We start from the raw sequence: 14,825 nt of genomic DNA, 5'->3' as shown, positions 1-14,825 counted from the left end.
AATTTCTTCTCTCATTAGCAGAAGTGTTTTTTTAAAAAATGAAAATCACGGTAAGTTTGTTTTATTTAGATGAGATTTACTGTCACCTAATAATGTAATGCATATTTCTCATGCATCTCTTATTTAATAAGTATATTCTAACGAACTAGCCAGAATAATTCCAAATTAGAAAGGAAACAAATGGTTTCACAGTAGTTGTATTTGTGCTGTGTTTGACTAAAGTGATATTTTGTTTTTGCACGTCATATATAGAAATATGTGTAACATATTTCTTCTTTTGTATAAGAATAAGACGAAATATGTGTAACATGGAACTCTTTCGATTGGAGGAAAATACAGAATATTCATAAATAATTTACGTAATTTATAAAGCATATTAATTTGATTTAAAATCATATGGTTCTTACATTTCAGTTGGAAGACGTTTAAAAAATAATCACCTACAATTGACATCGTTGTCTCATGATGGACTATTAGCATTCGTCTGGAAAATAGAACTGTTCACAAATAAACATGATAAAATCATGTTTATCGGTTATTATTAAACATTTATTCGATAGGATCAGCTATTGAATTTGTTTTATTTTATTTATTAATTAATTTGATTTTGCCGACTAATTTTATCAACTATAATAATGATAATTAGGTTTCCTAGGATACCTAATTATCATTATTATAGCAGGGTACCTTATTAAGTATTAGGTACCCTATGATACTTTGAGTTCTGGCAGACGAACTTGACTCGGAAATCCATTACCAAATATAAAAGTGTTTCAAGCCATTTCACGCCACCAGTGAATGTCAGTGTTCGAAAGATTTCGAATTCTCGTGGTAGGATTCTAATCTATTCGTTTTTTTTTTTTTTAGATCGCGTACTCTTTCTGGTCGGTCAAACAGGGTAGCATATATCTGGTACATGGGTTCCTTCTTTTCATTCGTTAGAAATAAGTTCAATTGCATTTCCATAAATTTTGAGGAAAATACATACCATAATCCAAAATATATTTTTTACGGAATAATGTCATACTTTCGAGTACATATTCCGTGAAATTTAAATATAGGGATCCTAATGCGCAGACTTGCACCATACCGTGAAGGCTTTCAATACCAGATTCAGCGGGATGGAGTGGTTAATCCGTTTTCATGTGGTCTCCTATGACTAGAGGAACAGACGCCAGTCTACCTGCTTTAAGGGGTGAAAAGCCCGTTTCCGAATAAAACACTTACCACCTCTGTATTGATCCGGATAATTCTCCTTCACATGATAAGCCCTGATAAAAGTTCTTCCCGTCTTAGACAGGATTCGAACCCATGTCTTTCCAACCAAAGAACATCGTCGAAACCGCCTGAGCTACGGTGAATTATAAATTTTAAAGAATGGGTGTTTCTTAAGCAGACGGTGTATCCATCTCACGAAATCAAATGATTGATAAAAGAGTATTCTATGAGAGAAGACATGCAAAGAATTATACCTGGGTTTCAGCCATAATTGCGCTGGTCTCAGTGCATCCGCCTTGAGAACCTGGCCTCCAGGTCTGATAGACGATTGGTTTCATGACGTCATAATCATGATCAAGGCACGGATTTTGATGTTCCAGTAAATCTTCATGCTGCTCCGTATTAGTTGTTGCAGACATGACCACAGATCCCATCACTATCACTAGGTTCCATGGTACCATAACTGTCCTTTTAATCGGGTGGAAAGGGTTTCTTTGGAACTGAAGAGTAACTGCACCACCGCCGTTGACTAGAATGTCGAACCTGTAATAGAGAAAATATTCATGCAGATTTTTGAAGTGCTTATATAGAAATATAATAATAATAATAAAAATAAGAAACACACGTCTAGTGCAATGTGAGTAACACGAATATGATATGAATACCCTTGGGCATTCATGCGAAGAGGTAGTAGGAAGACCACAAGTTTGTTATTTTTGCTTGTCTTTTAATTTATAGACCACTGGTGCCATCCTAGTGCATTCGTAACAACACACTGAGTTAGCTTTGCATTAGGAACAACCCCCCCCCCCCGATTTACATATTCGGTGCGATAACGAAGTACCACGTGATATTAACGTGATATCAACAATTACTATAAATGGGCACACCTTTCCTCGATACGTAATCAGTAAACATTTGCCAAAACAGAGAAACGTGGCGATGTAAGCCAGTTTGACCGCAGACATGTAGTTGGAGCCCTTAGGGGGGGCCCAACTACATGTCTGCGGTCATGTATTTGAAACGAAATACAAGGTGAAACGCACATTGTATTTCGGAAACAGCCGAACATGTTGGTTGCTCCCGTACTACTGTATCAAGGGTGAACCAGGAATGGATTAACCATGAACAGACATCCAGCAAAAAGGCTCACGTTGGCCAGCGACGCATGGTTGATCCTAGAGGTGCGTGTACGGTGTCACGACTGGTATGTCAGCAACGACGTGCAATAGTCACACAGTTCACCCACCAGTACACCTACGGGGTAGTTCGACAGATTTCCACATCCAACATGTGCCGTACCTTGCTTTGCCTGGGGGGTTCCACAGCCAGAGAACAACAAGGGTGCTCATGATGATGGCCAGGCATTGCGAACAACGCCTCGCATGAACCAAGGAACGTTTGTAATGGACCCTCAACAGATGGAAGAAGGTCATCTGGAGTGATATTCCCTTTTCCTGCTGCTGCTGCAGTTCGGGTTCAACAAGCCGGTGGATGTGGTTTTATTATAGTCTGGACAGGTTTTCCTGGCATGCCCTAGATCCGTTGGTTATCATCCCACAAACACTGAATGGTGAACGCTACAGACCTGTTACCGATCATCTCCATCCATATCTGCCACTCTGGTCTACTCCGACCACAGTACCATCTTTCAGCAGGACAACGCACCTTGTCATCGGGCTCGTATAACTACTCAGTGGTTGGAGGAACATGACAACGAATTCGCCACACTGCCTCCTTGGCCCCCAAATTCCCCTTACTGTAACCTAATTGAACCTGTGTGGGATATGCTAGAAGGGGATGTGAGAACTGCTTATCCTCCTCCACGGAATGAGCATGAACTGACGGAGTTGCTGCAGCGTAGTGGCTGCAACGCAGTTGTTGAATCTGTTCCTAGGCGTCTGCGAGCCGTGATTGCACAGAGGTAGACCAACGCGTTATTAGGTGGGTGTTCCTAATGTAAAACTTAACTCAATGTATAATATAATATAATATGATACTGATTATAACAGAATGCCTTATTAACATATGATATCTCTCGCTTTTATTTTGTATCTGTTTCTTTGACGTCTTCATATTTTTGCTGACATTTTGCCATAGTGAATTATGCAACTTTGGGAGAACGTTTCTTATGCTTAATTCTGTATATATTTTCTTACTGTATTTCCCGTGTATTTCGTTATATTCCGGTGTTTTGTGAGTGAAGTATCTTCCCTCCTCCTCCTCTAGTTTATTGAATAACAAGGTGAACAGTTATTTCCGCACCCTGTTGCTGTGGTACTAAAAGTCTACCTCAGGTCTACTTTTCTTAACAGGAAGGAATCTTTAATGCAACTTTAACTCTCGTACTTTAACTTTTGTATTGAATAAGTTGCTGAAATAAAAGTGAAAAAATCTGAAAGCGCAGTAAAGAATATCCTTGAAACCTCAACAGAACATGTTTACATATAACCTACTGTTGTTGATCTTTTCTTTACTTTATAGATATCTATAGCATTATACAGTATGTTATTAATGTTGCGGAAGAAATTAGTAATCTAGTTTAATCGAACTGTTATAAAGAATTATGTGAATATTTACAGTGCATAGTTTTAGACCTGCCATTGACGCAATTATTCATTGAACTGACGAAATATTAATTTTGACTACGTCCGATTTTGGTCATTTCACGACTCTATCTTTGGCTGTTATACTGTATATATAATTTTCAGAAAGGAGCTTTCAGGCTCAGAGCCTATCTAATGAAATAACAGAGTAACAGGTGACGAAAAAACATCCAATAACTCTGTAGGCAAATGCATTTCTGTTTTAAATAAACAAAGAGGTAGACATTTTTTTCTTCTTTTCAGAAAAAGTGTTTATCTGTTTTTCTGTCAAGATTGTTTAACTAAAACAAGCAGATCTTCATTAATGAAATTCAGTTCACTTTATCTTTACTCTTAATTCGGGTGTCACATTTTTATTTTTATTTATTTTAATTTTGTTTGTTTGTTTATTTTTTGCAAAATGAGCAAGGCAAAACAGGGAATGGATTCTTACGTGGACTTGCCTTAGGATTTTTAAATGGTTATCCGATGTATTCCTGAACTAATCGGATTACGAAAGATATTTTTCTATAGGAACACTATTATAAATGGAGGTTGGGGTCCTGATAAAGACAAGATAGCTTCTTGTTTTCAATAAAATATAATTCAGAAATATTATATTTCCTTTTTTTTATTTTTATTTTTTTTTGCTTATTTGCTTATCTGTCTCACATAATCGAAAATCAGGACTTGTTTTTGAAAATGCCGCTACCAGTGCAAGAAACTCATTCAATGCTGACCGATGTTGGGGTTCAGTTGACAGTCCAAAATGTTTAAATATATTTATCCCTTAACCTCCATTATAAGAACCTTTCTACTTTCTCTTTTCTCAGATGTAGTTCAGGATAAGCACAGGTTAAAATATAACAAACGCGAAAATACAACTACCAAAGAATAGTACTGCAAATGGGAATAATGACCAAGTCATATAGGCCACATGCAGCTGTGCAAAAAACAAAGTAATTCGTTAGTAAGACGTCAGCGAATGTTTTTTTTTTTAACATCAGATTACTTGATCTGACATCTGGCAAGTGAGCGTAATGATATTAATTAAGGAAAAGGCGATATGTGAATCGTCGGTTAATGAAAATTGTTTCTGCGTGGTACTGAGGGTCATAGCTTCGTCAGTTAAGTTAATTATATGCAGAAATAAGATACGACTGTTAATCAAAGAAACAATTTTTAAGTAATTTACAAAATAACTAAAACTGTTTGACCTGTTTCATTAAAAACATTTAAAATCTTTCAAAACTTAGGGGATAATTTCTGAACAAACGTTTATTGCATAAAGTGATTACTTAAATCATTTTAGAGATTTATACAGGTTAAAAAAACTTCATGGAGCTGTTTACGTGTAAAATATTGAGGTGAAGATTTAATTCAGCTGGTAGTTGAACAGTTTATTATGGTATACAAATATTAAAAAAGTCTGTATTATGAAGTATAAAGAAAAGAAGTGTCCAATTTTTTTTAAAGCATTCTGTATTGGTGATTGTTTCTAGTTTTGAAAGTCGAATTTATTTTTTTTTATAAGAACTAAGTTTATTTTTAAGGCTTGCATGTAATATTGTAACAGAAGATTAGGCTAGGTTAGAGTGTTATATGTCACTATTTCAGCAGCACGTTGTGATAATAATGAGCTACATTATTTAATTAAACTCATTGACATTCAAATAAATAACTTTATAGGTGTATCTTGAAAATATGAATTAATCAATCCGTGGCAAGTGAAGTAAGATATCTTTCAACTTTATATACAAAGACAAACATCTGCTTTTATCAAATGATAAAGCGTACATTTTAAAATGCAACGAATTTTGATTATATCATTAGATGTAATTGTTTTCTGATGAATTTACTACTTTTTATTTAGTTTTTATTATATGATTAGTGAGCTTACTTTCATAGTTCATGCAACATGGATGGTGGCCAGATTACGGAAAAACATTCAAACCAAATACCGTTGATGAAACAATGTTAATGTATTAAAAATAATATATTTTTTTTATTTCAATGCATGCAAAATGTTATTTTCGTTATCAATTCATTTGTAGATATTATTGATATTACAAGTACATAAGAGTGACACAATTTGAAGGAAGGCACAAGCATTTGAACAGCAAATGAGTATTTAAACGATCAATCACCGCCTCATTTCATTAAATTCGGACGAACAAAATCTCGCTAGTATGCTGCGTTGTTTTGAACTGCAATCTGGAATCAATATAGAATATTGTTTTGTGATATGCAATAAATACAAGGTATTTGGCTGTGTCGGGGGGGGGCTTGGCTAAATTACAGCCTATTTTCTAAAAAAGACTGTTGAACGCGGAAAACTAATAATATTCCAAGGAATAATTTTATTTTATAACACTTGCCATTCTAATAGTTTTTTTTCTTCTTTTTTGACCGTCTCATTGACATGCGACATTAAAATATAACCACCGGTTCTTATGAATCGGCTCTTCTGAACTGATGAGCCGATTCATATGTACACTGAGTGGGCAGTTTATGAAATGCACTTGGGCTAATATCGGGCATCATTTATTTTAGTTCTTTAGAACCTCAACTAATAGGATCGTGAAAGAATTTCACGAGTGCGCTGGCTGCAGAGGATTTTTCATCCTACAGTTTCCTCAAATTAGATTTAGATTGAATTTGCTCATGTTCGAGGATCCCTGTCGCAAACAGTTCGCTTTATCTCCTCCCAAAGATGCTCATTTCGACTATGATATAATGATTGAATAGGCCAATGATTGAAAAGTTGCCATAGTGTCCTTGTAACCGAACGATATGGGAGTAACCATTATCACATGGACAAACAGGGAGCATGAAGCTACTTGATTACCAACAGTGTTCAAGTAGGACATGGGATTCATTTATTTTATAAGGGATTTCACTTGCGTTAATAAAGCTCTTCTTACATCAGCGATACACGATGATGACTGGCTGGAGTGGAATTTGACGAGATCATCTGCTACTACATCGCGTTTATGACAGGGTCAGATTCACTATGTGTTTTATCTCCTTTGCATATCCTTGCTCGGTTACGCTGTAATTTGACCGATTTTGGTTTTCCTGTTAGTCTATTAGATAAATAATCTTCCGCTGACCTCTAACTTCACAAGCTATCGGCAGGACTGCCGTTGGACGCATGTTTTCGGGTTGTTGTATCTTGCTGGTTATTTTCATGTGATACAATCGTTGAATCATTCAGCAGAGCTGCACTTTTCTTGACACCTGCACCAACATCTGTTTCAACATCTGTGTATATATATATATATACACACACACACAAAGAACGAATACTTGGCTAACGAACAAAACGGTGGATTCCATGAATGAATAAGGGTGCGCATACCTAATAAATCGGCCATTCGAAGAATATATATACAAACGAGGTCCAACTCATCACTAGGAATACACATGTGTTGTCAATATATGAATTTTTGATATTCTAAAGATAAATTCTCCTAATGACTAATAACATACCTCAGAACATAAACCTTACCATCCATCGCTCCTCGTGAGAGTGAAGCCAAATTGCGGGTCGGTGGCGACGCTCACCCTGATTCCAATGAGTCCATTTCCTTCTCTGCTGATGACTCGTCCACGTATTACAGAAACTCGACTGGACGCATAAAAAGATTTTAACAATATTTAAAAAAAGATGAATATGTGTTTAGTTGATTAACGTGAAATATGAAGGCTAATTTTAATTTAAGTTACACATTTAGGATTATGTTGGGATTATAAAATTTATTTTTATTTTATTAAGTTAAGTTGTTATGTAAGTATATGTTCATATATCTGGTGTGTTTCTGTGTCAGTTTCTGAACATGATTTTGTATTAGAAGGAATTATGACGGAACAGAAAGAGGAGTCTGTTGGGTACCAGTTTTGTAGGAATTTTATTGCACCTCTTACAATTATATGCAGAGACGGAACTAGATTTTTCACACCTGATAAAGATAAATTCCACAACCCAATTTATATTACAAAGACAAAACAGTTTCTAGCGTTTTTCATTTGCCAAATTTTTATATTTTAAAGAAACTTGCTTTTTTTGGGAGGGGGGGTACTAAGCAAAATTAACTTTGTTCTTGGTTAAAACGGAATCAAAACAAATAAATCATTCATAGTAAATTTTCATATTAGATCTTTTGTTTTGTACATAATTCTTCCAAGACTACTTTTCGAAATTCAGCAATTGCAGGTGTTTCAAATGTTTCTGATTTATATCATTATAATCCATGACACGTGGAACTAGACGTGCTTGTACAAAATGTTCAAAGTGATTCGTAAACTGACTTTTCATTGACTCACGTGGGAGTTAGGATATAGGAATTTTCCACGAAAAGTCAATTATCTGTTTGACAATAGGATCCCCAATTGAACCCAAGCAGCCGATATCTCTGACCTAGTTCCGCCTTCATCTATAGGATCCGAAAATTTGTAAAGATATTTCTATTAAATAGATAATATTCGTGTCGTGAATGGTATTTAATATACACATATAGTTCTACAAGTTATAGGATAATACAATGGTAAGATGAAATGGTGTCTTCGAGAGTTAAGAAGGGCTGGGCTATCGTTTGTCTTAAGCTAAACGTCATGTTTATTTGTAGTTCAAGCAACGAATTGTATTATAATGGACAGATTACGACGTTGAAATTATGTTAGAATATATGCACGAGTATGTGGATATTTTCACATCGCAAACAATATACGAATTGTTTGCGAGGTGAAATATGTGGATATTTTCACCTCGCAAACAATATGGGATCATTGTGACTGAATCATAATGGCAAATAAATGGTTATTTATTGACTTTATCAACTTGGGGAATTAAAAATTCACAGATCTTCCTTCAGTAACTGATTTTTTTTTTGTAATAGTAAAATCAGAAAAATTTCAAGCATTCATAAAATTCTCGAAGTTTAGATTATATTTTTGCATTTTCATTCTGTACGCAAACAAATCCTTGCTTCATTTCAACACTTGAGCATTTAATATTATGCTATATATATATATATATATATATTTTAATCACTAATAGTTTTGCAAAATGCAGTGTTACCATATTTAATCATAGTTTGCACTAATATTGCTCGTTAATTGGGACATTAAATGCTATTTATGATTAAAGTCCATTTATAGGTTAAGAGATTGAATCTGTCAAAAATAATCACTTTTTTTGAACTTAAGGATTCACTTGCTCTTGTTCAAATTCAAACAGTTGCCATTATCAGTAAAATTAACTATATTTCATTCCTTTGGTAACAAATTTTCCTCCAATTTCTTTTCTTTTCTAAGTTATTTCTGAAATGGGCATTGTGGGTGCTGAAAAATCTTGTCAAGGATTTGACAAGCAAAGCCATAAATGTGCACGTATGACGCGAAAAATCAATGAAATAATAGAGTGTAAAACTACTAGTCTGCCTGCCAGAAAACTTTTGGAGAATTGATTGCAAGCTGGCTATATTTGAACTATCAACTTTTACGAAGCGGCCTACCCTTCTCGTGAGTTAAGGCCCAGTTAATGAGTTATTATATACGGTATGTCAAAGAACATGCGTACCACACACTTTCAAGTTGATAGTTGCAAAAGTCGTCGATGAAGCATAATCTATTTCTAGACAAGCATAGATGGATATTACTGACCAGTTACTCTCCTTCCATGTGGATGGTCGTTCCAAATTACGAGAATCAAAACCTGAGGTTTCAAGGCTTATGCAGTGACAGTTTCATAAATTCCGAAGAATAATGAGGTTATATAAACTATTACACTTTTTTTATAATGTTAGTCAAGTTGCTTTTAATTTATTGTCCTACATGTTTCGCCAGTTTTTCTATCAGCATCTTCAAGGAATACAAAATTAGTAAGCTATATGAAGGTAACAGACTTAGGTTATAATTGATGGTTCTAATTCATACAAAAATTAGTATTGTGCGAGACAATGCGCGTGTCTTGGGAACGTGATTTATTTGTTATGACTCATGATGTAATTGTCATGAAAGTTCATTTCTTTGATGTTTAATGATCTAATTAAATCTTTCCAAATTTCTGGTAAGGTTAGACCTTGATTCTTGTTTAGGTTTTCAGTTGTGCGAGCGACTGTAGCTGCTTCCTTGAAGGTGTTCTTGAGTGGTAGTTATCTTCTATATAGGGCATAAGGCTCTTGTCCCACTCAATGTGATGGTTGGTAGAGGCAAAGTGGCAAGAAAGTCCTGAAATGTCTTGTCTATTGTTTCTGACATACCCTATGTGTTTTTTCTTTCTCATTTCGAAGCCTCTATAAGCTTCGAAACGAGAAAGAACACATAGGGTATGTCAGAAACAATAGACAAGACATTTCAGGCCTTTCTTGCCACTTTGCCTCTACCAACCATCACATTGAGTGGGACAAGAGCCTTATGCCCTATATAGAAGATAACTACCACTCAAGAACACCTTCAAGGAAGCAGCTACAGTCGCTCGCACAACTGAAAACCTAAACAAGAATCAAGGTCTAACCTTACCAGAAATTTGGAAAGATTTAATTAGATCATTAAACATCAAAGAAATGAACTTTCATGACAATTACATCATGAGTCATAACAAATAAATCACGTTCCCGAGACGCGCATTGTCTCGCACAATACTAATTTTTGTATGAATTAGAACCATCAGTTATAACCTAGTCTGTTACCTTCATATAGCTTACTGATTTTGTATTCCTTGAAGATGCCGATAGAAAAATTGGCGAAACATGTAGGACAATAAATTAAAAGCAACTTGACTAACATTATAAAAAAAGTGTAATAGTTTATATACATAATAGTCAAGAAAAAATACCACACAATAATGAGGTTATATTTTTCAATTGCCAGTGAAACCTTGAGCATCGTTGTAAGCGATGTCATTACCAAACATTGGAAATTGATTTCAACAGAGCATTTTCATTACATGGCTAACACTAATTTTTTTAAACAAAAACGATGCTTTCACAAATGCAAAGAAAACTTAACAAAGTATTCTCCTAGGTAGAGATGTTGTGCAATAAGAAAGCGGAAACTTATCTTTAATAACAAATGGCTTGTTAGTCATGTTAGCATATTATTTTGTTCCTACGTATATAACTATTACTTCGAGATCATGTTAGATTGAAGTCCTTTAACCAGTGCTTTCTTGTTGCATCAAAGAAATAAATTATGTTCTTTAGAAGGTTTACTTCACCAAAGGTTCTCGTTTCTCTTAGACGAAGCTCGTGAAGTGTTGTTATTACAACAATTTACTCGATAAGTAAGATCTTCCAGGTCTTCTGTCTTAACACTTTACTTTACTAGATTATCGTTCTATTTAAGAGTTAAATTTAAGAATTGGAGCTCGAATAGATTCCAACTTATTCTTAAAAGGCCAGACAAACAGGCACTGGCCTGTTTGTCTGGAAATAATCACCTATATACCAAATGCAGTATTATATCTTTGAGTTGGACACTTTCTTTGGCATAGACTTAATGATGGAAAATTAAGAATGAATGCATTTTTTACTAAATGCACTACAATCAAAATCTGACAACTTTATTTCAAATATAGCATGACCGAGTCGCAAGGAACATTTTAAGCGGATTAAATATTTAGTCTTCCAGGTTCGTGGAAGTTTTCTGAATTTGCAGTGCATCGAACACATTTTATTACTTAACAAGTTTTATAAGGTAAAATGCTTATCAGGCAGGCAATTTAGCCTATTAATGTTTACCTTCAGCTAAAGAGGACAGTGCCAACACTTTATTGAACTATGCATTATGCATTTTTAAGCGGATGAACGACCAGTAATATACTTGTTAGCGAAATTTTCTTACCATACATTATTCGGGAATTGTAATAATAATAAATACGCTATTCAAATAATCTGTAAATAAATAATATACACTAATACTAATGTGAATAATTTTGTAAAGAAAGTATTTCACCTGCTTATGTTTATACAGTACTTCACTCTTAAGTGAATTTAAAATAATTTTCAAAAATTACATTTCGACATAACCGAATTCTGTTTAGCTTCCCAACAGATTTAAATCCTTATGTGTGAGCAGAAGGATACTAAAATACAAACTAAAGATTCATTTGAATACGAAAGTGAAGTAGAAACTGCGATTTTTACAATTATCTCTGGAAACGAAAATTCTAGATTTGATGCTTCTATTCTCTAGTACTGTCTTCAGTGCAGAAATGTTGGATAGCAACCTGTGGTATTATGTAAGGTATTTCTTCAGTCCGGTTAATAATTGTACGCGAATTATTTTATTTAGAAAAAAATTCTTCAAGGTTTTCCCAACTGGCTAAACTAAACTAAATAAACTGGTTATTTATGTATGCTCATGTTTATTATTTTCGAAATTACATTTAATGCCACCAATAATTTTGCGTCTTGTGTCACTGGCAAGCTTAGTCACGACGTGCGAAAGATTACTGGCTAATTTATTCCGAAAGTCTTTCTCTAGTGAATATTTATGACTACCGAATTCCCTTTACTCATCCTTTGAATTATAAACCTAGCAGACGAAACAACTGAATTAAAACGCTGTTGTTTCATCGAATGGAAATCGTGTTCGAAACTCGACTGATAAAAGGAATGCTAGCAAATAATTTATACCTGAATTTTGATAAATACCTTCTGTGCCGAGTGCAGTTATTATGTCCCTTCATATAACTGATTATTTCCCAGTAATTATTGCTTTAATGTTTATATTTACAATTAAGACCAATACCTTTATTGGTCTTAATTGTAAATTATCATTGCGCCCATAGGTGCAACTAGCAAAGTTATTTTGGGAGCTGTCATATGCGATGTCTCATCACTCCTATAGACGCGTCAATTTATTTTAGTGTGTTATTCAGTAAAATAATTAATATTCTAAAAGGATTTGCAGTGTGGACTCTGCACCTGACTTCTATGATCATTTAAAGGAATGTGTGTATATGAGGCTGCTGAAAGGTCCTTGGAAGAGAAATTAAAAGATGAGAAGACGTAGAATGAATGAGTCAACAAGTGAAGGAGAAGACTGAAGAAAATAAGATGAAATATGGAGGGGCAATATCGGAGAAAAGGAAAGTTATTAGTCGAGTTCAACAGGGCTCTGTGCTGTACCACTACCTTTCCACCTTTATATAAATGATATTGTCTCTGAAATTCAAGGAGATATTCAGTTGTTTGCGGATGACGTGAAGCTGGGGAAGGTGATTAAGAGTTGTGATGATGTAGTGGCTCTTCAAAAGGATTTGAATAAGCTGGAAATATGGGCAGATGAATGGAGTTCACAGTTTAATGTTGCTGAATGTAAAGTTTTGAATTTTGGGATCTGCAGCTGGTACACTGCGTCCTCTCTATGTGGAAATGTAGTGGAGAAATCCCTTTGCAACATGTTGCAAGGGTGATTAAGACAACTCATAGGATTGCTGCAATATTAAGACGAGCATTAATTAGCAGGTGCTCAAATTTGGTCATCGAGGTTTAGAAAGGATGAAGATACTTTCGAGAGGGTGAAGAGGCGGTTGACAAAAATGATTTCAGGACTGACTATGGAATGTTAGCTGTAAGGATAGGTTGAAGTTTGTAATCTGCAGAGTTTGACTAAGAGAAGGCTAAGGGGCGATATGATTGACACCTTTAACCTCTTGAGAGGTATTTACCGGATGGATACGAGAGAGAGATATATTTCAGATAATGGAAAATAAGGAAGGGGTAAGAACTAAAAGCTATCCCTGGAAACTACGCAAGGAAGTGGTGAATAATAGGATGGGAAGTATTTTTTACGTGAGAGTGGTGAACGAGTGGAATGCATTGTCTGAGTATGTTGTGGATGGTAAAACTGAGAAGAGTTCAAGCTGCACTATGCTAGATATGTTACAGGCAGGAGAGAGTTTCTCTACGTTGCAGACTTTAGTAATATATGTATACTTATTTCGCATTGTAATGTGATATGATGTATACTTCTTATATAGTGTATATAACTGTTAATAGTGTAAACCTCTCTCTTTCTCTTCCTCGATGCGTCTGACTCCAGGAGAGTTGATATAATAATAATAATAATAATAATAATAATAATAATAATAATAATAATAATTAATAAAAATAACAGCAAAAGTAGATCATGCAGAAATCAGAAAGATGAGACTGTAGAACATCTAATCAGCACCTGCAGCAAAATAGCTCAAACTGACTATAAATACCACCATGATCAAGTGGCCAAAATAATTCATTGGCATGTATGCAAAAAATATGGCTTTCCTACTTCTGATAACTGGTAGCAGCATAAAATAGAGACTGTATTGGAAAACGAAACAGCAAAAATTCTCTAGGACTTTAGAATACAAACTGATCGGCATTTGGAACACAACAGACCTTACATCATAATTATCGAACATCGACAGGTTTGGATTATCGATATCGCAGTACTCAGTGATAACAACATTAACAACAAAGAACTGGGAAAAATGACTAAATATCGAGATCTGGCAATCGAAGTTGGCCGACTGTGACTTAAACACACCAAAATCACCCCAATAGTTATCGGTGCACTTGGTGCAACTTCAAAGAAGCTATCCAACTATTTACAGCAATTAAACATCAACGAAGCGACCCCATATAACCTACAAAAAATAGCATTACTTGAACAGTTTTACGACTACCTGACGGACTATTCTTAGATTCTTGGGTAGAATCTGAATTGTTCTGTGTCACTAGCCAAATTTTTGTTTATACGATATCTTGGTTTGACTGTGTATCAATTATGTGAATAAAATTAATAATAATAATAATAATAATAAAACATATGTTTAAATAGTAAAGCCTCTCAGGATTGAGAGGAGTGTGATAATGTTAAGGGACAAGTGAAAAGAATGGGGATCAAGTAAAGAAAGTCATCTAGCGGGATATAGTCGTTCTGCTCTGTTCTGGTGATTTATGCGACAGGTTAAGAGCTTCTTATAAATCTTGAACAAGATTCACTATCATGTATTTTCAAAGAGATATTATA

At 34.8% G+C, this 14,825-nt stretch overlaps 1 protein-coding gene across 1 annotated transcript in view; it reads right to left on the bottom strand.

Annotated features, from left to right (window-relative positions):
- The window catches only part of LOC150105764 (teneurin-a-like), a 400,598-nt gene that overhangs the window by 79,837 nt on the left and 305,936 nt on the right, over window positions 1-14,825 (bottom strand). Inside the window, exons 15-16 of the mRNA XM_090394550.1 lie at window positions 7,315-7,434; window positions 1,473-1,761 (exon numbers count right to left, since the gene is read on the bottom strand). Coding sequence (XP_090250676.1) covers window positions 1,473-1,761; window positions 7,315-7,434 — 409 coding nt within the window. The remainder of the gene's footprint in view (window positions 1-1,472; window positions 1,762-7,314; window positions 7,435-14,825) is intronic.

The sequence above is a fragment of the Typopeltis vanoorti genome, chromosome 6 (assembly GCF_054136105.1).
Source record: "Typopeltis vanoorti isolate ZY-2024b chromosome 6, IOZ_Tvanoo_1.0, whole genome shotgun sequence".
In the NCBI taxonomy this organism is placed as follows: domain Eukaryota; kingdom Metazoa; phylum Arthropoda; class Arachnida; order Uropygi; family Thelyphonidae; genus Typopeltis; species Typopeltis vanoorti.
Note: the sequence above shows the minus strand (reverse complement) of the source record. Positions and strands in the feature narration are given on the sequence as shown.